Source organism: Hemibagrus wyckioides, linkage group LG17 (genome assembly GCF_019097595.1).
Source record: "Hemibagrus wyckioides isolate EC202008001 linkage group LG17, SWU_Hwy_1.0, whole genome shotgun sequence".
In the NCBI taxonomy this organism is placed as follows: Eukaryota; Metazoa; Chordata; class Actinopteri; order Siluriformes; family Bagridae; genus Hemibagrus; species Hemibagrus wyckioides.
This window is the reverse complement of record NC_080726.1, coordinates 24,283,121-24,307,191: the sequence shown is the minus strand read 5'-3', so window position 1 is coordinate 24,307,191 and position 24,071 is coordinate 24,283,121. Positions and strand designations below refer to the sequence as shown.

At 40.7% G+C, this 24,071-nt stretch overlaps 3 protein-coding genes across 3 annotated transcripts; all 3 read right to left on the bottom strand.

Annotated features, from left to right (window-relative positions):
* Positions 1 to 482: 482 nt before the first annotated feature.
* srsf1a (serine and arginine rich splicing factor 1a) lies at positions 483 to 4,628 on the bottom strand. Its single transcript, XM_058413634.1, has 5 exons — positions 4,472 to 4,628; positions 4,160 to 4,364; positions 2,341 to 2,513; positions 1,823 to 1,995; positions 483 to 1,180 (listed from the first exon to the last, which is right to left on the bottom strand). Exons 2-5 carry the CDS (start codon positions 4,345 to 4,347, stop codon positions 986 to 988), a joined length of 729 nt encoding a protein of 242 aa, XP_058269617.1. The 5' UTR covers positions 4,348 to 4,364; positions 4,472 to 4,628; the 3' UTR covers positions 483 to 985.
* A 382-nt stretch (positions 4,629 to 5,010) lies between these two features.
* On the bottom strand, positions 5,011 to 8,764 carry aldoca (aldolase C, fructose-bisphosphate, a). Its single transcript, XM_058413632.1, has 9 exons — positions 8,569 to 8,764; positions 8,286 to 8,417; positions 7,334 to 7,545; positions 7,142 to 7,196; positions 6,881 to 7,041; positions 6,704 to 6,787; positions 6,445 to 6,619; positions 6,041 to 6,240; positions 5,011 to 5,544 (listed from the first exon to the last, which is right to left on the bottom strand). Exons 1-9 carry the CDS (start codon positions 8,654 to 8,656, stop codon positions 5,449 to 5,451), a joined length of 1,203 nt encoding a protein of 400 aa, XP_058269615.1. The 5' UTR covers positions 8,657 to 8,764; the 3' UTR covers positions 5,011 to 5,448.
* A 189-nt stretch (positions 8,765 to 8,953) lies between these two features.
* rskra (ribosomal protein S6 kinase related a) lies at positions 8,954 to 24,019 on the bottom strand. The gene is made up of 12 exons (XM_058413636.1): positions 23,816 to 24,019; positions 19,968 to 20,195; positions 15,734 to 15,817; positions 15,572 to 15,640; positions 15,269 to 15,338; positions 14,816 to 14,923; positions 13,290 to 13,330; positions 13,179 to 13,206; positions 11,208 to 11,297; positions 11,011 to 11,099; positions 10,507 to 10,617; positions 8,954 to 10,424 (listed from the first exon to the last, which is right to left on the bottom strand). Exons 1-12 carry the CDS (start codon positions 23,840 to 23,842, stop codon positions 10,161 to 10,163), a joined length of 1,209 nt encoding a protein of 402 aa, XP_058269619.1. The 5' UTR covers positions 23,843 to 24,019; the 3' UTR covers positions 8,954 to 10,160.
* Between the last annotated feature and the right edge of the window lie 52 nt (positions 24,020 to 24,071).

Sequence of the window (24,071 nt, the reverse complement as noted above, 5' to 3'; positions counted from 1 at the left end):
AAATTTATAGGGAAAAAAAAATAAAATAAAGGAAAATGTCATATATATCTCCTGGTGGAATTGATCCTGATCCATGTATCCAGCTCTCCCTATCCTATCTTCATTCTGAACTGATTCCAATGAGCCGGCATCCACCAAGACTCTCCTCCATCCCAAACCTTTAAACACCAGCAAAACCAAGAGGTGAGAGTTAGAAACACTTCCACTCACAAGCCTTTCTAATATGCACATAATGATGACAATTATAGTTTATTGAGATACTCATGCTTACTACACACACCAAACCCACCCTGGTCTTACAGTGAAGGTCTACCTTGCCCGAGCGGCACGGCAGATCATATTTGAAGTTGAAGAACAGAACGAAACATTTGCTTTAGACCAAAAACTGACTGCATTAAGCTCAAATATGTAATTCTGTCCTCACCAGAGGAAGCATGATATCCCCCTGATGTGCTGGTAAATAAGAAACAAATCAGAATATAGACAGCTGACCGTTTATACATTTCAACCTGTAACTCAAATGATTCAGTAATTCTTTATTACAAAGTATCAGTTCATGGTTTCTGGTCAAGCGACTACAGGAAGACAAAAGGGTAAAACATGTGAGCCCACTCATGAAAAACAGTAGATGGCATTTACAAAAATATTCAGAGGCATTGAACAACTCTTTGTTTGGTCAATGAGAGTTCCATCTTGTATTCAAAAAGAGGACAAAAGAACGGTGAGAATGTGAAGAGTGTCGACAGAGTCCTTTAAAAAAGCGGTGTTAAAAATTAGATGGTTGTTGATTGTTAAGACATTGGGGGTGGGAGATGGGAGCGGGGCGATCAAAAAAAAAAGTGTCATGAAGACGGGGGGTGGGGGTAAAACTAATATTAAAAAAAGGAAAAGGGGAGGGGGTTTGTAAAAACTCAACAGCTTCACCAAAAAAACAGGGGAAGGGAAACGCAAACCCAAAGCACCACCGCAGCAGCGAGTGGAAGGCTTAGGAGCGAGAGCGAGAGCGGCTGTGCCGGGGGGAGTACTGAGGGGAGCTTCGGCCACGGCGTGGCGAGTAGCTGCGGCTGCGCTCGTTGCTGCGGCTGCGACTCCTGCTGCGACTGCGACTCCGGGACCTTGATCTTCCGTAGCTGGGACTGCGAGGACCATCCACTTTCACACGGATATAAGCAGTTTCCCCCTGATGGACAAAAAAGAAAAAATTGCTCTGAGCAACAAAACAACCAGACCTCATGTGACCAACTGTGAAGTTCTAATCAATTATTTAACGTGCCCTGAATGCATACTGTATTATAAGAGACGTTAAACAGTTGTGGGTGTTGGGTTAGTGCTGGTTTGCACAGGAGTTTAACCCTCACTCCAGCATGCTTCTACAGGAATTATAAGAAAGTCTGCCTAATGGAACAGAAATTTTGGACTAACTAGTCCTATTCTCATAGTGGACACATGTTTGTACCTGCTCATGAAGGCGTCCAAGAATCTTAATAAACAATAAGGTAATATAAACAAACTACTTAAACAACAGCAACACTAATCGTGATAATAGCAGTTCCAGAAGATGAATAAATGTGTTTGCTCTGGATAATCCTCTAATTTCATTTAGGATTATTGGTTCACCAGTTATTGCACTTTAACGTGAATAAATCCCCAGCCAAATAGCTTCAACTGTAATGCATTACTATCCTGAACCAGGCATTACTACGACCCCCAAGCTAAATAAACTGAAATGAGGATCCATCCCGGATTTGCTTACCTTATAGGGAAAAAAAACCCATGACACGGCATGAATATCCAAAAGCCTGAAATAAAAGCTTAAACCTACCTCATGTGACCGGAATTTAGTGTTATCCAGTTTTCGAACGGCGTAGGTCATGTCTTCTTTGCGCACAAACTCCACCACACCGGTTCCATCTCGGAAAACGTCAGCATAACATACATCACCTGCTTCACGCATGTGATCCTTCAGATCTTGCCAACTACCACTTGGTGGTAAACCTACAGGAAACACACATATGCTTATCTCACCAGGTGCATCAGATTGAACAGGTGTAACCTATCAGCCTACTGTCCTCTATCCAATCAGAGTTAATGAGATACAGGAAAGGGACATGGAATACATAATTCCAACAGACACCCCCAAATGAATACTGGGGTCATATGGAGACTGGAAGCCATTTTCCTCTCTCACTTACAGCAGCTTAATCAACCAAGAATCAGGTCTGAGAGATGATGAGGCTTGACTTAACTATGCATGCCCTGGTGTTCAGTATTAAGGCTACACAAACGATTTTGTGAACAGTCTAGCGCTAAAAAAAAAACAAAATCATGCTAAAGACTGACCTGAAACAATGACTCTGTATTCAGATCGCCTGGATGGAGGTCCATATCGGCCTCTGGGAGCACCACCAAAGCCTCCCCTCCCCATACCGCGTCCACTTCTGGGAAACTCCACTCGAAGCCGATAGCCATCGTAGTCATAACCATCCCGAGCATAAACTGCATCCTCAGCATCCCTGAGGGGGGGAAAAACAACATTAATTTCGTGACTTTCAGGTTGCTCTGTATTTTACATGCAATATATATTATACAGACACACAATCAGCAGCAATACTAAAACCACTGAATGTGAATAACGATACTCTTTGTACAATGGCACCTCCTAAGCTGATATATTTAGGTAGCAAGTGAGTCAGTTCCTGAAGTTGATATGTTGGAAGCAGGAAAATAACATGTATAAGCACAACAATCTAGGTGACCTTGGGCCACATTGTGATAGATAGACGTCTGGGACAAAGCATCCCCAAAACAACAGGTGTTGTGGGATGATCCCGATATGCAATCGTTAACACCTACTAAAAGTGGCCAAAGGAAGGACAACCAGTTAACCAGTGTTCAGGTAACAAGCCTCACAGACCTGTGTGAGAAGTGAAGGATAGGTCTGACCTTACAGAAGAGCTACTGCAGCACCAACAGCTGAAAAAGTTAATGCTGGTTATGATATAAAGGTATTGGTGAACACAGCTTGCAGTTTAGCTGCAGACCGGTCACAGCACCCAATACAGACTCATGACCACTGCCAAAAGTTCAGACAATGGGCATGTGAGCATCGGAAATGGATAACTGGAAAATGGTGGTCTGGTCTGATGGAAGAGGCGGCACCAGGATGCAATATGGGAAGAAGGCAGAAGTAGTTGGATGCTCTGGGCAATGTTCTGCTGGTAAATCTTGAGTCCCGGCATTCATGTGGATGTTACCTGGACACATAGTACCTACTTAAACATTGTTACAGACCAAGTACACCACTCTATAGGGAAAAAGTATTCCCTAATTGGCCTCTATATGCACTCAGTGGATAATGTGCCCTGGCCAATGCAACAACTGACCAGGGAATAGTTTGAGAAACATGACAAAGAACTCAAGGTGTTGCTTGACCAGATTGAGATCTGGCCCAGTCACCTGTGGGATGTACAGGACAAACAAGTAGGAACCATGGTGTACTTAAAAGATCTGCTACTAGGGTCTCTTCAGAGGTCTTGTGGAGTTTATGCCTCAAAGGATCAGAGCTGTTTTGGGAGCAAGAAAGAGACCTAAACAATATTAGGCAGGTAGTTTTAATGTTATGGCTGACTGGTGTGTATACGAGTCAAAGAGAAATCTTGAAAAGAACAGGCAGCAGTGTCTGTGTAAATGAAGAGGGCTACAGATTCTCTCCACTGTTATTACCCTCACTCAGCTAGCAGCATTAGAACATTAGCTAACACACCAACAGTAACTTAGCTAACTTGGGAGCATTAACTTCATTCTGAGTATTAACTTTTCCCAACAACCTCGAAGTTTTCCCTAAATGCTCCAGAATGCATCTTTAACGCTTAAGAACTAGAAGCAGTAAACCACAATAAACAGGATTACCTCCTAGCAGCTCTAGCTAAAACCTGCGTGACGCCATCATTAGCCGCCAACGGCCTGCATGCTACTACACAATAACAAACTGCACATAAAATGTTAGCCAAAGATGTATAATGCACCGTTGAAACTATAAATAAAAAAAACTATAAAGATAGCTTGGTAAGTTCCAGCAGGACTAAGTAATGCAATTAACTGAGGGACAAATAATAGCTAGCGAGACCATGCTAGGCTAGGCTAAGCTAAGCTCACTCACCTGGGGTCTTCAAACTCGACAAAGGCAAACGGAGGTCCACCTCGTCGGTTTTTCAGATCGATATCTCGGATCGCTCCGTATTTGTAAAAAACGTCCTCGACATCTTTAGTGCGGATATCAGGAGGGAGATTCCCCACATAAATCCGGCAGTCGTTGCTACCAGCAGGGCCTCGGATCACTCCAGACATGGCCAAAAAGAAGCGTGCTGTAAATGAAAACACACGCTGCAATCAACCAAACGTGAATATTATGCGACGCAGCATACACATACAACACACAAATAACACACAACACTGCATTAACGCTACATACCAGAGGTCAAAAAACCGGCGTGTTCAACTTTCTCGTGCAGATAAGACAATAAGCGCGTGGCGCTCCACCTGCACTGTGCTCTGCTCTCGCGCGTTCACTTCCTCTCCATTAACCGCGCTTAGCGGCGCGGATGAATCCCGGAAACTCGGGGAGCACCAGCCGTCGATTCCGGCTACATCCGCGAGACGAGGTAGTTCCCAAACACAAACACACACATCACTTTCTGAGTATTTTCACTAAATGCCAGTACAAAGGTTTTTTTTTTTGTTATTCCTTACTATTAATATACTATTATGATTTACCTTTATTCCTTTATGACCAGAGTTTCCTTTCAGTGTTACAGAAGGGTAAAACAGGGCAATTTTAAGATAATATTTTATTTATTTATTCTGGGGTAATAGCCGAGGCTATTCATTGTGAAGAATCTCAGTTATTGTGTGTATCTAGTGTCTTTATGGCCTGATTAGGAAAATAATGCTGTAATTCACAGAATACACATACTGTAACACTGACACAGAGTTAGCCGAGCCAGACACGTGCAATATATCCTGAATTTATTAAGTCATATGCATTATTTTCATACATACACATACAGAATACCACATCAGTCACCAAAAGCACACAGTTCACAGGTACTAAGCGTAAATAAACTTATTTCTATCCACCACACAGAAACACTTAAATCATATTTTCATCAAGCACTGCGTAGTAAAGACAAACCCAGATTGTGTCGGTTGAGTGAGATCACTAGATCACATTTATCTAAATGGTATTTATAATCATTTGTAAGGTTTTCTAAACAGTGTTTGAGTTGTAATGGGTCTAATACTGATCTAGTTCAAACAGCTATGTACTGAACCCAAGAAACACTATTGAAGTTGTGAGTGTGTGTGTGTGTTATAGAGTAAGTACAGTCATTTCTACAACAGTGGCAGTGGAATCGGCTGTATTTGAGGAGAGTTGGTAAAGGTAGCATTTCAGTATGCGTAGCTAGACAGGTAATGGGAAAGACCAGTAGCTCCACTGCTGTCTCCTCCACCACAGTACTTGCCCTGGGACGCCAGACTGTTGATCTAAAAAAAAAAAAAACAACCACAAAGAAGATGTCAGGACTAGTTGGAAAGTTAGCAATATATTTGGTCAATCCTGTATTTCAATTCTGTTCTGTAGAACAATATTATGGCTAGTTATTTCACAGCAGGCACCAATCAGCATTTAAGTCGCAATGTTATATGCAGCTCACTAAAACCAACACTAGCAAGTTAATAAATTTGTCATTAGCTTGTCAGATTGGACTTTTGTCCTTGTTGCTCTGTTACTCTGTTATCTATGTTACGTTCTTTAAACAGAATAAAATATTTAATGCTTTACAATTACTGAAAGTTAATTTTTCCGTATTTCAGTATTGACTTGTAAGTGAGGTAAAAGTGGTATTTTTACTTGAACCCGATTTGTAAAATGTATACAGCTCATCAGACTCTATTTACTAATTGTAGAAAGTTGTGGAATCATCCGTTTTATATACAGTTTATGAGAAGACAGAAAGGAAAAAAACACAACAAGACATGCCTCAGCACGTTTAATGAACTCCTCAGTGGCAGCACTCTGGTTTTCTTTCTGACCACGCCAGGTCTTCAGTGCTGAGGCCTGCAGAGCCCGACCAAAAGAAAAGGTCAGTGCCCAGGGCTTTACCAGTGGGCAGTTATTGATGGCATTTAAGTGGACTGAGGCCTCCTCTTCACTCTGGCCTCCAGATAGAAATGTTATTCCTGGAAGAAGAACAATTTGAGTATTATCTACACTCATATAATGGCAACATGAATTTAAAAAATATAAGGTGCAAAAATGCAGTAGAGGACTTTAAACACATTATAAATAAAGTATAAAGTACAGATAGCGTGACAGGGCAGTGTCATTTTAAGGGAACAAGGGTGTAATCATGACTGTGATGTTAGTGATGTAATCAATGTAACCGGTGACTGCAGGAGGTACGGTGCGGCGTAGAGCAGTGACCGTCGCCATGGCAACCTCCTCAGCACTGTATTTGGTGGGGCATCCATGTCCAGGGGTCACCATGTTGGGCTTGAGCAGCGTGCCCTCCAGATACACATGATGATCAAACATGGCCTTGTACACTGCTGCTAAAACCTGGAGCACAAACACTGAACTTTTAAGGCATTCGCCGTAACTCTCTTCAATTTCATATCAGCATTAACAGCGACTGACACTAACCCTCTCTGTGACAAACTGGCAGCGCTTCAGGTCATGATCTCCATCAGGTAAGAGCTCAGGTTCCACTATGGGTACAATCCCATGCTGTAAGGAGAGAAAAAAACAACAGCATTTAACCACATATCTTCATTTTTTGTAAAACTAACTGTGTTAAAAATATTGAATGAGTTACTATACCTGCTGGCAGATACTAGCATAGCGTGCAAGGACATTTGCATTTTCTTTGACGCACAGCTGAGATGGGGCCGTGTCACTGATCTTCATCACACAGCGCCACTTGGCGAAATCTGCTCCATCTTTCTTGTACTGAGCACATCTCTCTGATAAACCATCCAACCCTGACACAAGCACAAATTTAGAGCTTCAGCTGAATCAAGACAAATCTACTGAACAGTAAGCAGTCAGTTAGATGATGATGTACAAAAGTGTTTGGTTCACCTTGTGTTGTAGTTTCTCCATTAGTTCCTGGCAGGGGAACCACACCTTTATCAACCTTTAAAAAAATACATAAATAAATAACAAATTTAAGCTTCATTTCTCTAGCACCTTGAAAATTGAGTCTCCTTTGTGTCACTGATCCACACCTCATTCCAAACAAAAAGTTCTGACCTCTAAAAGCATGGTACTTACCTTGATGCCAATAGTGATCCCTTTGTCTTTGATCATTTTAACAAAAGGAACCCCATCATCAGAAGTCTGGTAGAGGGTTTCGTGGAAAAAGATGACTCCTCCGATGCAGCCGTCAATGCGGTCGTCTGCGCTGAAGAGGACCTGGCGGTACTGGCGACGGTTCTCCTCTGTGTTCTCCACTCCTATCTGATTCAGACGCTTTCCCATGCTGCCTGTTGGTTAAACACTTATAAACTTATAAAGCACTCTAAGATTACTATTCTGGCTTATAGCAGAGGACTGTTGAATTCTTAAATCTGACTGGGTGACTTATTTTCAGTAGCTGATCTATCCGGGTCAGGATCACAGTGGAGCCAGAGCATCTTCCTGGAATTCTAGGCATGAGGCAGGAATACACTCTTCATGGTACAGCAGTCCATCACAGGGCATTGTTTCTGGAGTGTGAGCATTAACACGGATTTGTATGGTGGACCTACCATATAATGCAAGACTACCGATAAAATAATAAATGTTATTTGAGATGGTGAACGTTTCTGTAAGTTTGTTTGATCATTTTTTGGAATCTTCATTGTCTGTAAGTTTTCAGTCTTCAGGACCGAGGGGTCTGCGTTTTCCTTTTGCGTCAGTAGCGTGATGCAAGATTTTTAACTTAAAAACTAGAGGCCGCTGAGGAAACGACTGTTATTACAGGAATTAAGCTTATTTTTGGGATATTTCATAACATTAACTAAAACTGGTAAAAAGATGCCACGTTACTTTTTAATTAATACCAACTATAAAATCATTGGCCAATTGCTGTGGTATAAGTAGAATAAAACACTTCTGGAGATCTTTAGGTGGTGATAATAACTCCGTTTTACTTTAAACAGCATCACACTACCTTGTTATCAATTCAAGTTAGCAGACAGAAATATATAATCACAGACTGAATGGTTTAAGGAGTCGCACTCACCGACTGATTCATCGGCTGCTAGGATGCCTTTCCCAGGAGCCACGATGCGCAGAGCGATCTCATGCAGCTCCTTCTTCTGCTCCGTGGTGAGCGTAGGAAACTGGTGGGTCATCTTTATAGAGGGATCACAACCTGAGAACAGGAGACTGACTGTATTACGGAAGGCTGAACGAAGGAGAAGTTCTCCGGAATCTCACAGGTGTAAATAGTCCAGAGTATTAAACCTTAAAAGGAGTAAGTTATATTCAACAACAACGAAGGCAAACTTCACAAAGAAACTCACCGAGTCGGAGAAGAGATGCAGATGCTCTGGCTTGTTCCTCAGATGTGATGAGAAATGAAATGAGAAGCTCTTTTTGTGACAGCAACATCGTCCCAGTTCTTTATGGTGGCGTCCCAGAGGAGGCTGGAACCCGGAGGGCGGAGCGTAACGACATGACCTCATTAAGTGTTGTTGTAAAGGCCATGAAGGGGAGCACCTCCACCTCTAACCTGCTTTAATTCTGCTCTGGGGTTCTGTTATTTTAACGACAGTCGCATAGCTAAAGTGGCAACAATAAGAAAGTGCTTGATCGATCACAAAGAAATGTAAACAAGTAAATAATTAAAATGATAAACAATTAGATCTTTAAGAGAACCGACAGCGGCAGCAGAAACCGTCCACACCGACCTGGTATGGCTGCAGATTTTAGACAAAAAGGAGCCACGACTAAGTGTAGATTAAAGTCTGAATTGAAAGTTCAGCTGATTAAACAGAGAGAAAGCAGTGTGGCTCGTACTGGACTGTAACAAAAAAACCCCAAAAAACAGCCCTTTACCCTTAAGATCAGATGCCGCTGGTCTAACTAGATTAAATGCACTTCATGTGAATTCAAAACTCTCATGGCATTTAAGTCCCAAAGCAACACTGACATGTCCATGTGATTTTTTTTCTTTCAACAACTCCATGATCCAGTTTTCAAGGACAACTTTTAGAGAACTAAGCTGATAAAAAATTTCCTCTGTGTTAAAGTCTGCTGTGAGCTGGCCCAAATTTATTTCTCATTTAGCGAAATATTCAGGCTTGAGCAGTCCAACTTTAGGGATCAGCCTGTGTGTATTAGATTCAATGGATTAGTTTTATTAGGTAGATTATATGGTCAGTTTTATTAAGACAATAGATATTGGCACAAAGCAGCTTTACAGAAATCTAGATGTAGATCCCTGAAGAGCAAGCTAGTGGTGACAGCGACAAGGAGCATCTCCCTGAGAGCTGAGTTAAGTGCAAGGAAATGCAAACTTCACAGAGATTATGATCTTGATTGGTGCAGATTTAGGAGGATTGTCCAATGTTCCTCTGCACATGCAGGAGCTGACACTCGTCTTTCAGTAGATGGGGTCTGGGAGGGGCCCCCAGGGAGAAGCACAAAGAGATAATGTTATATTTAGCCTACTCCACAGGGGCTTTGGGTTTTTTTCCCTGATACCTAATTAAAAACATTAATAATGATGCTTTATCTGGTCTTCAATTTTCTGCCCTATTAAGGTTGCTCCCATTTGGGTTTGTCTTTGCTCTCACAAATAGGTCATACCAAGGTCTAAAAGTTAGATAGTATCATTCACAGATACAATAATTTATATTGAAATCATTTCTAGTGAAATCACACATGTGAATAAGCCTACCGTTTCCCTGTAAAGACACTGCAGCAGAATAACTGTAGCTAAGACAAAAGATTACTGAAAGAAGTAAAAAGCAAACATTTAGAAATATAACCAAAGACAGTGTACGGTTTTTTTACTTTACTGATATAAGTCCATATATATGGTCGATATTTTTTTGGTTCTCATCTAAAAAAAAAGGCTGCACAATATGCAGCTCTAGAACCTGAGGTCTCTTCAGTGTTGGTGAGGGACAGCAGGTGAAACATCTGTAGCTGAGGAAGGAGGGTCAAACAGATCACATTCAAAGTTCTGAAGCTGGTCGAATGTTAATCCCCTTGTCGATTTCTCTAGCCGGTTAGGGTGATCCTTCAGCTCAAGAATTGGTTGAATGGGAAACTTCATCAGGACCTGAGAGTCAAAGGAGACGCCATTAAAAAACCTCTGAGTCCTGTAGCGTTCCAGACAGCGCAGGCGACGCATGGGAGTCTTGCACAGGAGCTGCATCCAGAGAGAAGGTGTAAGAACAGCTGAGTCTGACTTCAGTTCAATGGGAAAGAGCGAAACTGTAGACACTGCGTACCTCTGTGAGCAACAGGGCCAGCGCAGGACTGAAGCTCTCAGGCATTTCATAAGGATGCTCAGTGACTTTACTCAGCATGCTGCTGTGGTCTGACTCTGGAGGAAGTGGAAACTTAATGCAAAGGTGAGAGTGAGGGTTGTTTACTTCTAGGATGTGAATATCAATAAGCATTTTAACACATCTTTTTTAAAAAAAAAAAAAGAATTTGGGCCACTCCCCACTCCACAAGGTTTTGTTGGACCACTGAGACATAAGCAGCTTTATTACACACTGTAAAAACTAATGCAAAATAGATTAAACTAATAGTTTGTGTGTGTGTGTGTGTGTTTGTGTGTGTGTGTGTGCGCGCGCATGTGTTTAAGTGTGGGTGTATACGAGTGTGCATGCCCATGTGTGTGATTGTGTGTGTGTGTGTGCTTGTGTGTGTGTGTGTGTGCTTGTGTGTGTGTACAAAATAGCAACCCCTTTATCGTTCAGTCCTATTTGTTTCAGGATATATGTTACCTCCCCAGCAGCCAGTGTGTATAACAGGATGCCCAGAGACCACCAGTCTGCTGCATGGCTGTAAGGACCTCCAGTCAGAACCTCAGGAGCTGTTCAGGAGTAATATAAAATATAATGAATGTATTTTCTATGAATAAGAAACTAAGACAGTCTGCCTGTGAAGATAGAACTAGTCAGTCTTGTGTGCAAAATATTACCCATGTATTGTATAGTCCCACAGATTGTAAATGCTTTTGCTCCGCGCTCAAGACGGCGAGAAAGTCCGAAATCTGCCAGGCAGACGTGACCTGAACCGGACAGCACAAACAGTTTAAGGGTCAGCTCTGTAATATACACCGATCAGGTATAACACTGTGAGCAGTGACCGGGGAAGTGAATCAGACTGATGAGCTCATCATGGCACCTGTTAGTGGGTGGGATATATTAGGCAGCAAGTCAACATTTTGTCCTCAAAGTTGATGTTAGAAGCAGGAAAAATGGACAAGTGTAAGGATTTGAGCGAGTTTGACGAAGGGCCAAATTGTGATGGCTAGACCACTGGATCAAAGCATCTCCAAAACTGCAGCTCTTGTGGGGTGTTCCCGGTCTGCAGTGGTCAGTATCTATCAAAAGTATCCTTTAAGTCCTGTAAGTATCCTTTAAGTTCTGGGGCACATGGAGGATCTGCTGCTAACATCTTGGTGCCAGATTCAACAGCACACCTTCAGGGATCTAGTGGACTCTAGTGGACCCGACGGGTCAGGGCTGTTTTGGCAGCAAAATGGGGACCAACACAATATTAGGCAGGTGGTCGTAATGTCATGCCTGATCTGTGTACATGTTAGTGTTTATTACAAGAACATCGGACAAAACTGTTGCCTCTTAATTTGAGAAGCAGAAAGGAGAGGGTCCATGTACAGCACTGCATGAGTTTTATATAGACATTAGAATTATACAATGGGAATATGCTGAGAGCGAAGCACAGAAATCTGAAAATGGAACAAACCTTTTTTCAAACCAAATTAACATTAGTCAAAGTGCCAAGCAGAACGTCTACTGCTATTTTTGCAAAAGCTTTTCAGGAATTTAATGTGATCTCAATTGCACTTTCTTAGCTAAAATACATTTACAGCTGTACTACAGCTTTATCACAGGAACTACAGAGAATAACGATGTCACAGTCATGTAAGAGGGAGGGACATAGTGACATCAGAGTGATCAAACTTGGGTTAAACGATGTGATAGTGATGTCACAATGTTCTTACAGCACTGATGATGTTAATATTAATGATGTTACTCATTATGATTGGGCTATAATTAGGGTGGAGTGGAATCAGATGCAGCGACACGCCACAGACATTTAGTTCTGCAGTCAGGATCATCTCTCATTAGCACATACTATACCAGTGCACATCTACAGACTTCTACTTCTGTAGGTTTATATGTGGAGAAAATGATGGCTAATCAGATCTAAGAACAGCTTTAAGGACATTAGTGGCTGATAAAATAATACACTATGGGAATACAATCTGTCGTCACTGCCAAAGTTTAAATGCATAAATGTTGTAGATGGTGGAATATGAAATGCCCCTGAACGTATTTATAGCTTATACATAAATACACTATACTGCCAAAAGTTTTGGGACATCTGCCTTTACATGCACATGAACTTTAATGACATCCTATCCTTAATCTGTAGGGTTTAATATGGAGTTGTCCTGCCCTTTTTTGACCATTCCTCTAGAAGTGTATTTGTGAGGTCAGGCACTGATGTTGGTCGAGAAGGTCTGGCTCACAGTCTCCACTCTAATTCATCCCAAAGGTGTTCTATCAGGTTGAGGTCAGGACTCTGTTGTTCCCAGTTGCTTCCACTTTGTTATAATACCAAAAACAGTTGACCATGGAATATTTAGTAGTGAGGAAATTTCATGAATGCACAGGTGTCAACTTATCACAGAAGCGCACAAATGTGTGTAGAAGCAGTCTGCATGCCTAGGTTCTTGATTTTATACACCTGCGGCCATAGAAGCCATTAGAACACCTGAATTCAATGATTTTTGAGGGGTGTCCCAAAGCTTTTGTCAATACAGTGTATTTTTATTGTGGATAACTTTATCAGGGACACTGCTGCTCTGTGGCGCTAATATATTTCCTACCTGTATTATAGTTTGTGACAGAAACAGCTTTACCTTGATCAGTTAAAAGGATGTTCTCCATCTAGAAGATAAACAAAGCATTCCACTATTACAAGTTAGACAGTTACTAGACCTACTACACCAGGCTGAAAACTGAGAACATACCTTCAAATCCCTGTGCATTATCCCAAAGTCATGCAGAAACCCTAAGAAAAATCACAGAAAAATGAACCTTTCCATCCCTTTTTTCTAGTAATATATTTAATAGAAAATGCAGCCATGAACAGTCATAAGCACTGAATATGATTAAATGGAATCGTGAAATGTTCACATTGTGTGTGTGTGTGTGTGTGTGTGTGTGCGTGTGTGTGTGTGTGTTTGAGATGCCACAGTGACATCATAATGAGGCCACGATGATGTAAAAAAAAACGATGATGGATACAGTGACAGAGTGATGTCTTGTTATTGAAACTGTGATGTCACAAGTCATACTGCAGAGCTGTCATAATGCTGACATGAATATCTCAGTGTAACTCAAACAGTTAAGGGTCTGGGTTGTTGCTCAGAAAGTCAGGGGTTTAAGCCCAAGCACCTCCAGGATGCCAATGTTGGGCCCCTGAGCAAGGCCCTTAAACCCTCTCTGCTTCAGGGTTCTGCATCATGGCTGACCCTGTGCTCTGGGATATGCCAAGAATCTTTTTTTTACTGTGCTTTAATGTATATGTGACAAATAAAGGCTTCTAATAACATCACAATGATACCCTAATGATGCAAAATAGCAAAATAGATATCACAATGAGTGATATAATATATCACAGTGCTGAAAATAATGACATCATCACAATAAATATCCTTAATGTCACAATGAACTCAGGGTCTCTGCTATGATTGGGTTAAAGAGAATGATGTGTGTGTGTGGGTGTGTGTGTGTTTATTCCTTAAGCCTAATTTACCCATATATACAGGAAATCTAGATGCATTAGCTGAGTATGTGCCTGCCATGGTATGGAGTCAGACACCTGATCCATCTTTTCTCACCTGAGCAGTAGTCCAGGAAGTGGAGAAAACTCTGTGTTTCAAGCTTGATAAGTGTGCTTAATGTGTTGTTTGTGTTGTACAGCGTTATGTGGGTTAGTACTTGTGTTATGGATATAGGAGGAGTTGAGATCAGATCCAGCTTCACCTCATGGACATGTCCAAAGGACTTTTGCTAAGATATAAATGATCATAAACCATGTCTTAAGCAAGTTGGTTATTAATACTATTAACTAATAACTATTACAGTTATGAGATCTTTTCTAGCAACATGTAATAATATTTATAAAAAATATTCATAAATCTTCAGTCAGTTCGTGATCGGGGCTTTTTCTGGGAACACTGGGTGTGAGGCTGGTATACACACTGGACACCAGTCTATCACAGCACAACACGGGCACAAACACACACACATACACACACACACACACACACACACATACACAAACCTATTCATACTTATTCATCTAGGGGCAATTTAGTGTAGTCAATCCACCTACCTGCATGTTTTTAAAACAGTAGAAGGAAATCTGAAAACCTGGAGGAAACCCACGCAAACACTAGGAGAATGAGAACATGCAGGCAATTCCACACAGACAGTAACCCGAGGTAGGGATTTAACTGTGTGTGTGTGTGTGTGTGTGTGTGGCAGAGACCTAAAGCACTGCCGAGTTCAGCAGCAATCACCTGAACCTCCCTCTCCTTAAAATGGCCAGTGAGCGTCCAGTAGGTGTACAGATCTCCCGTCCTGCAGTAATCACACACTAACGAAAGAGTAAAAAAAAGCAAGATGGACAGAGATTTTCTCAGCTAGAAAATGAACTTCCATGTTTTTCTTTTCTTTAATATTTAAGATAGCATCATTGTACAGTAAGTAATCAGTGAGTAAAATTTTTAACTAAAGACTAAGCTGTGGGAGGTGAAGAAAATAATAAAAATGTGCGCGAGATGCAGGAAATAATAAGTGTTCAACAATGATGGACAACAGACTCCCACAGAAACTCAACGCACCAGGAGACCTGCTGTTCACTCAGACTGGCACATGAGTAGAAATAGCAGAGCAGAGAGAAGAGGTGAGGAAAGGGCAGGATGTGGATGGAGTGACTCACTGATGAAGAGGTTGTTCTGACTCTGCCAACAGTCCTCCAGACCGAGGACAAAAGCATGTTGGAGCTGCCGCTGTGATGGAACAGGTAACAAAGTGGAGCAGATGAAGAAGCTGACAAACACTGAGCAAGTAAATCATGGATCATGGTGTTTTATGATGCGTTAAATATTTTGGGGGTGAAATGAATCAAGAGCCTGATTATAATCTGAGGCATCGCATCTGTGTGTGTGTGTGTGTGTGGGTGTGTGTGTGTGTGTGTGTGTGTGTGTGTGTGTGGGTGTGTGTGTGTGTGTGTAATCCCCACCTGGATTATAACCTCCTCTTTTGCCTGTTCCAGAACTCCATGTTTCAGAACCTCAGATTTGGGTAAAACCTAACCATCAACAAAACAAACTGCAAGTAAAAACCTCACACATTTCAGGACAGGAGACACTGTTGTGCGTCATGCCACCGAAAAAGATGTCACCTTTATAGCGTAGGTCTTCCCTTTTACCCAGTCCTTCACTTTCAGAACAGGGCCAAATGATCCTTTGGCTATTACCCCAGTGACCTGAATAGAAAGATAAAAGTGACTTGGAATAAAATCTGTGGAATGAACTTTCAGTTTACGTGACACTACATAAAGGTTCTGAAGGTTCTACAGGGGTGACATGGTGGCTCCAGGGTCCACAGTTTAATCCCAAGCTTGGGTTAGTATCTGTCTGCGCATGTGTCTTCCTGCTTGGGTCTCCACCCAGTTTTTTTTTCCTCCACTTCCAAAAAACACCCCAATAGTTGGACTGGCTACTATAAATTTGGTGTGAATGAGTGTGTTAAGGTGCGTATGATTTGTGCCCTGAGATCCCATCCAGAGTGGGTTCCCACCACATGCATAGTGCTCCTTGGGACTGGCTCCAGTGTCTCTAAACAGCATTAAGTGGTTACTGATAGTAAGTGGATTCGATTCCTGGGCACGGAGCTAACCCAGCCACTGAAGAGTTAACTCTCAGTGCCGGTCCCAATCCTGGATACAATGGGAGGTTTGCGTCAGGAAGGACATCCAGCGTATAACCTGTGCCAGGTCAAAACATGCGGACCAAATGACCTGCTGTGTCGACCCTGAACAGGGAGAAGCCCAAAGAACAACAACTCTGCTGTTTGTTTGTATGCAGAATGCACAGTGGTATCATTGTGCTCAGGTTTCGATTTTGTCAGATTTTTTTAATCCCACTATGATAATGATATATCTGGTGTCTCTGATGGCTTCTCCATATAAATGTCCTATGTTCTGCTGGTGCCTTTGATCTGGGAGACATGGGAATCTCATTTGGTGGTCTTTGTACCGTTTTTGCTTCGATCCACCAGTATGGATCTGTTCAGCTGGAGGCTCTTCAATCGCTCACCACAGGCTTGAATAAAAAAACACAGAGAGCAGAGAACAGAGCTCTCCTCTTTTTCTTACCATCCATCACCTTAAACAGCTGTTTGGCAAAATAAATAAATAATAATAATAATAATAATAATAATAATAATAATAATAATAATATTATAATAATAATATTTATTATCATTATAATAACTTTATATATCATTATATTAACTTTATTTATAGTATACAGCACTTCTGAAGCACTGAAATTAAATTAAAAAATCAATAATAATAATAATAATAATAATAATAATAATAATAATGAGTTATTGTTAATATAAAAAAACAGAATAAAACAAGAATATATATATATATATATATATATATATATATATATATATATATATATATATATATATATATATATATATATCCATAAAATAATTAAATAGTTAAGATCAAATCTATGATCAAGTCATAAAATTATAAGATTATTAAATGATAAATAATAAATATAAAACTAAGCTGTTTTTCAAAATTTCAAACCCAGTATTGTTAGTGTTTACATTGTGTATGCCCTCATAGTGAATCCACTAAAAGCACCGGTTCTGTTATGTTGTGTTAAATAAAACAGAACTGAAAGTAATCCTCTGCTGAATTATCATAAACATATATAAACCCAGATCTTAGAAGCAAAAGAAAATTTGAGTTCATCTTTATCTTTAAAAATCAGATAAAAGAGCTAAATCATGTATTCTATAATGAACAGGAAGCCAGTGAAGCCGTGTCAGATGAGACGCTGTAAACGTGTTGAAAGTGTTTTTTTTTCCCAGTGTGCAGCATGGATAACCTCCACTGAGGTTCCACACACCTCAGCTAGCAGCTTTCCACCCTCAGGAATTCTGACAACCCTAGCAACTGCTTACAAAACCACCCGAGGATCCGGGCCTGAAGCAAAACCACAACAGTTTTCCTAACAGTTCAGACAGATGTGTGGCCAAGCAGCACATGCCCTATAGGATGCCCCCCAGCTGTGAAGATGAAACTTTAGACACCTTTAAACAAGATGATCAGGGTTAAACACCTGGAAAGGGTGTTAAACATCTGTCTCAACAACTCAAACTTCTTTCTGTAGAAAAAAGAGTAGATTGTATTAATTTTATTAAAATTTTTAATTCTTAAGTTGATTAATAGGTAATGTAATTGTATGGAATAAAATTAAACAATAACGTAGAGATATACACTGAAGAAACATAAGTAACATTTAATATTGTTGTATTAATTGATTGATTAATTAATTAATTGTTGTTTTTTTAATGCACTGTTCTTGCCTGTGTGACTATTACAAGCTGACATTTGACACAATGGAAATAAGTAACTGGGCTTTATTGTGTTTTTATCCTTAACTGTTTACAATGTTTGAAAGTTCTGTAGGTATGCAGACTTATATGTGTTTTATTCTTCCATCGTCCATCCATCCAACCATCCATCCATCCAAACACCCACCCACCCATCCATCCAACAATCCATCCAAACAACCAACCATCCTCCCACCCATCAATCCATCCATCCATCCATCCATCCATCCAAACACTACCCACCAAAATCCACCCACCCATCAACCCACCCATCCATCCATCAATCCATCCAAACAACCAACCACCCTCCCATCCATCCATCCATCCATCCAAACAACCAACCACCCTCCCATCCATCCATTCATCCATCCAAACATCAAACCCACCCATTCATCCAAACACCTATCCACAAATCCATCCATCCACCTACCCAACCATCCATCTATCCATTCATCCAAACACCCACCCACCCATCAATCCATCCATACATCAATCCATCCATCCATCCACTTTCTGTACTGCTTATTCTTCACACGATAACAGAAAGCCTGGAGTCAATCCAAGAGGGCTCTGGGCACAAGGATGGACACACAAGGTGAGACATCACAGGACAAACACACACACACATACACTCCCACAACACGGACAATTTGAGGCAAACCATTATATGGCTCTGGGGTCGGGGGTTTGATTTTTGCCTCCTTCCTGTGTGAGTGGTGTTGCATTTTCTCCCATGCTTCAGGGTTTCCTCCAGGTACTTTCATCATCACTTCAGGTGACACCTGTTTCTTGTGACTTTCATGGTATTCCTCATCCTCTGGCAACCAGGATGAACTGAATAGAATATATTCCCGAGTTGCTCGAAAGCTCCTGGTTACACAGTTACACATGACCTTATAGTGTAGAGCTTTAGAAAGGACATTATTCATAATCATGCGCTCCAGTTTCACCCAGATGAAGATGAAGAGTTTGGTTCTTCTAAAGGTTTCTTCCTCACTTCGTCTCAGGGAGGTTTTCTTGCCACCATCATCTCTGGTTTGCTCATTGGGGATAAAACTACACTTAAATTTTAAAACTTTTTATCATGGATTTTTATATTTCTGTAAAGCTGCTTTGTGACAATGTCCACTGGGAGAAGCTCTATAAACCATAAATTTAAATAGAATAGAATAGAATAGAATTGAACAGAACAGAATAGATAAAGAGTACAGTAGAACAGAATTGAACATAAAAGAACAGAATAGAGTAGAACAGAACAGAACAGAACAGAATAGAATAGAGTACAATAGAATAGAGTACAATAGAATAGAATTGAACAGAACAGAATAGAGTAGAATAGAGTAGAGTAGAACCGAAAATAATTGAACAGAACAGATAAGAACAGAAGAATTGAACAGAACAGAATAGAATAAAATAGAATAAAATAGAATAGAGTACAATAGAATTGAACAGAACAGAATAGAGTAGAACCGAAAATAATTGAACAGAACAGATAAGAACAGAATAATTGAACAGAATAGAATAGAGTAAAATAGAATAGAGTACAATAGAATAGAATAGAATTGAACAGAACAGAATAGAGTAGAATAGAGTAGAGTAGAACGGAATATAATTGAACAGAACAGATAAGAACAGAAGAATTGAACAGAATAGAACAGAATAGAGTACAATAGAATAGAACATAAAAGAATAGAATAGAACAAAAGAGAATATAATTGAACAAAATAAAATAGAATAGAGTAGAAAAAAATAGAATAGAATAGAATAGAACACAATTGAACAGAAGATAAAAGAATAGAATAGAGTAGAATAGAACAGAATAGAACAGAATAGAACTATAGTTGTAACCATGACTACAAAAGTTTTGTGTCAGTGAGAATTTGCCTGGGATCTGACAGACATCATGGCAGGAGGTAATTTACTGTCATTATTTCCACAATGAAGAGTCGGTGAATTCCTGAAATTCTTTTCATTAAGACAGAGTAATAGAGTACCTGTAAATGTGCAGGTCTGGCCTCACGGTGTGGGAATTCTGGGAGGAAGATGGACGTGGATGTAGGTAAGAGGTTTGTTTCTTGGCTTTTTGCACATGTACACATTTCAGATGTTGTGCACCGGTCACTCTGCTGCCTGAAGGGACTGTTTTGGACAAGTACATCATGGAGAGACAGGAACCTTTGCTTACTGGACAAACAGCTCTTCTCCACTGATGAAAAGGGTGTCTATGCATAAAGAGTGAAAACATTTATTAATATAAAATAAACATATTCAGATTAAAAAGCATGGGCGGAAGCACCGAGTTGATGAGCAAGATCAGAAAAGAAAACCCAGACAGATCAGAAAAAGATTAAGCAACGTTCTCCCCCATCCAGTTTAGGTGCATTGTAGTCTCAGAGTCACACAGGAGTGGACAGGACAGGAGTGGAATCAGATGTGCTGTTTTGCTGTCGTAGTCCGTCCACCTCAAGGTTCGACATGCTGCGCAACCTGAGATTGTTACGTTCTGTGGTTGTTTATGTTATTATTATGTTATTGATGGACACTGTGTGCTGCTGTGTGCTTTTTGTCTCACTCTCTCTCTTTGTGTTTTTCTGTGTGTTACCTGCTGCTCGACTAGGTGTGTAGGTGCGGAGGAGAGGGAGGTGCGGAGGAGAGGGAGGTGTGGAGGAGGGGGAGATGTGGAGGAGAGGGAGGTGTGGAGGAGGGGGAGGTGTGGAGGTGCGGAGGAGAGGGAGGTGCGGAGGAGAGGGAGGTGTGGAGGAGGGGGAGATGTGGAGGAGGGGGAGGTGTGGAGGTGCGGAGGAGAAGGAGGTGCGGAGGAGAGGGAGGTACGGAGGAGAGGGAGGCGATTGCTCGTACCTGACGCTCGTTCCTCTGCAGAGGCTGCAAGCTTAAAAGTTGTTAACATGCCTGCCACACTGGAGCTGGTCTTTTAGAGTGCTGTGGTGTTTATTACAGAGATTAATACTGTGTAAACTCACAGTTGTGGCTTATTGTAAACTACTGAACTTAAGTGATTAGTAGAGTTGATGCTGAGTTGATGATTATTGTCTTCTGTTTGTTGGAAGCTGTAGGGAGGTGGGTGCCATTTTATTTCTGTGAACCCTTTTCTCCTGTTTTTGCTTAGCTAGGGAGTTAGTGTACATTTCTGTTGTTCAGTTTATTTTATTTTGTCAGTTTAGACAGTTTTACTCCCTAACTCCTCAGAGGCTCTTTGTGTTTGTTGTGTTGGCCTTTCCCCCTCCTGAAGTCCATTTTTGCTTCCTATTTTACTTTACTATTTGTGATTTTTGTTAATAAATACTGGAATTAGGAATTTAATGTGTCTGTCGTGAGGGGCAGGGGACTGGTACTCACTTACCCCAAACAATTTTACTTACACTTCTCTCTGTTACTCCTAGACTCTTTACTTCTGGGACGTGACGAGATGCTTTTCTGCTTATCATAGTTGTGCAGTTAGCATCTGAGTTCATGTCAGTGTGTCCAATTTCTGTCCGAAGAACTGCTTCTCACTTCACACAGGTGTGTGTGTGTGTGTGTGTGTGTGTGTGATCCACAGGAGATTTCTGAAACCAGTCTGTCTGACACCTTCAACCATTTCTCACTCAAACTCCCTCAGATCACTGAGATTTTTCCTCATTCTGATGTTTGAGGTGAATATGATCTGAACCTGTGTCTGCTTTATTTCATGCACGTGACTGGATAACTGTATTCATGAGCAGGTGTACAGGTCTTCCTAATAAAGTTACTGGTAAGTGTAGGTGTAATCACATGCACCAGTGAATAGAGAAGCATCTCGTTAATTATTCTCAGACCGTCCATGAAATAAGAAGCACTTACAATCCACTTCATTATAGACTCTAGACTCATTTCAATACACCACAGGCCCAGAAGGAAATGAACAAGTAAACTGACAGGCACATTAATCCTGCTTTTCTCTTTAAGGTATGTGTGTGTATATGTATGCATATATATATATGTGTGTATGTGTATATATATATATATATATATATATATATATATATATATATATATATATATATATATATATATATATATATATATATATATATATGGGGCAAATAAGTATTTGATACACTGCTGATTTTTCAAGTTTTCCCACTTACAAAGAATAGAGAGATCTGTAATTTTCATCATGGGTACACCTCAACTATGAGAGACAGAATGTACAAAAAAAATTCAGAAAATCGCATCGTATGATTTTTAAATAATTAATTTCATTTCATTGCATGAAAAAAGTATTTGATCACCTATCAACCAGCAAGAATTCTGGCTCTCACAGACCTGATAGTTTGTCTTTAAGAAGCCCTCCTATCCTCCACTCATTACCTGTGTTAATTGCACCTGTTTGAACTAGTTACCTGTATAAAAGACACCTGCCCACACACTCAGTCAATCAGACTCCAACCTCTCCACTATGGGCAAGACCAAAGAGCTGTCTAAGGACACCAGGGACAAAATTGTAGACCTGCACAAGGCTGGGATGGGCTACAGGACAATAGGCAAACAGCTTGGTGAGAAGGCAACAACTGTTGGTGCAATGATTAGAAAATGGAAGACATCGAAGATGACTGTCAATCTCCCTCGGACTGGGGCTCCATGCAAGATCTCGCCTCGTGGAGTATCAATGATCCTGAGAAAGGTGAGAGATCAGCTTAGAACTACATGAGAGGACCTGGTCAATGACCTGAAGAGAGCTGGGACCACAGTCTCAAAGGTTACCATTAGTAACACACTATACCGTCATGGATTAAAATCCTGCAGCATGCGCAAGGTCCCCCTGCTCAAGCCAGCACATGTCCAGGCCCGTCTGAAGTTTGCCAAAGACCATCTGGATGATCCAGAGGAGGCTTGGGAGAAGGTCATGTGGTCAGATGAGACCAAAATAGAACTTTTTGGTATAAACTCCACTCGCCGTGTTTGGAGGAAGAAGAAGGATGAGTACAATCCCAAGAACACCATCCCAACCGTGAAGCATGGGGGTGGAAACATCATGCTTTGGGGGTGCTTTTCTGCAAAGGGGACAGGGCGACTGCACCGTATTGAGAAGAGGATGGATGGGGCCATGTATCGCGAGATTTTGGGCAACAACCTCCTTCCCTCAGTAAGAGTATTGAAGATGGGTCATGGCTGGGTCTTCCAACATGACAATGACCCCAAACACACAGCTAAGGCAACTAAGGAGTGGCTTCGTAAGAAGCATTTCAAGGTCCTGGAGTGGCCTAGCCAGTCTCCAGACCTGAACCCAATAGAAAATCTATGGAGGGAGCTGAAACTCTGTGTTGCCCAGTGACAGCCCCATGTCAGTGACAGGAAATGTCTGACCTCTGTAATTGTAAACAAACGTTTCTGTACCAAATATTAAGTTCTATTTTTCTATTGTATCAAATACTTTTTTCATGCAATAAAAAGGAAATTAATTATTTAAAAATCATACGATGTGATTTTCTGGATTTTTTTGTACATTCTGTCTCTCATAGTTGAGGTGTACCCATGATGAAAATTACAGATCTCTCTATTCTTTGTAAGTGGGAAAACTTGAAAAATCGGCAGTGTATCAAATACTTATTTGCCCCACTGTGTGTGTGTATATATATATATATAATGAGAGAGAGAGCTGTAGGTAGATAGATACATAGAGTATGTATATAATAAATTATATATATTTATAATATAATTTTTTAAATAAACTGAACTGCCAAAATATTATACACTATTACAAAGCACAATAGCACTACATTAGGGTACTTATACACACTTCTGGTTCATTTGGGATCTGTTTTAGGATTAATCTATTAATTAAATAAATTATTTATCTCACCTTGTTTTTGCTCACAGCACCGCCCATAGCACGCGCATGTTGCCAACAAATGAATGATGATCTTGATATTTATCAAATAACCATTAAATAATCGCTCCTGCAGTAATTCTAGTAGTCCAATGGCAATACCATGTTTTTTAAAAAAGAAAAAACTTCATTTAAACATTTTCTTTCACCGCATTTTGTCTCAAAACAGGAGAGCGTTATTCCAGGTCAGATATGATGCTCCGACCACACCATCCTAAACCACGCCCCC

Coding starts and splice junctions, on each gene's coding strand:
- srsf1a (XM_058413634.1), bottom strand. CDS start 4,347: ATGTCTGGAGTGATCCGAGGCCCTGCTGGTAGCAACGACTGCCGGATT. Junction 2,514..4,159: donor GTCGAGTTTGAAGACCCCAG/GTGAGTGAGCTT, acceptor TCCCCCCCTCAG/GGATGCTGAGGATGCAGTTT. Junction 1,996..2,340: donor ATACAGAGTCATTGTTTCAG/GTCAGTCTTTAG, acceptor TGTTTCCTGTAG/GTTTACCACCAAGTGGTAGT.
- aldoca (XM_058413632.1), bottom strand. CDS start 8,656: ATGTTGCTGTCACAAAAAGAGCTTCTCATTTCATTTCTCATCACATCT. Junction 7,042..7,141: donor TGGAGAAACTACAACACAAG/GTGAACCAAACA, acceptor TGCTTGTGTCAG/GGTTGGATGGTTTATCAGAG. Junction 5,545..6,040: donor AGTTCATTAAACGTGCTGAG/GCATGTCTTGTT, acceptor TTTTTTTTTTAG/ATCAACAGTCTGGCGTCCCA.
- rskra (XM_058413636.1), bottom strand. CDS start 23,842: ATGGGCGGTGCTGTGAGCAAAAACAAG. Junction 15,641..15,733: donor GGAAGACCTACGCTATAAAG/GTGACATCTTTT, acceptor GTTGATGGTTAG/GTTTTACCCAAATCTGAGGT. Junction 11,298..13,178: donor CATCCTTTTAACTGATCAAG/GTAAAGCTGTTT, acceptor TGTCCGGTTCAG/GTCACGTCTGCCTGGCAGAT.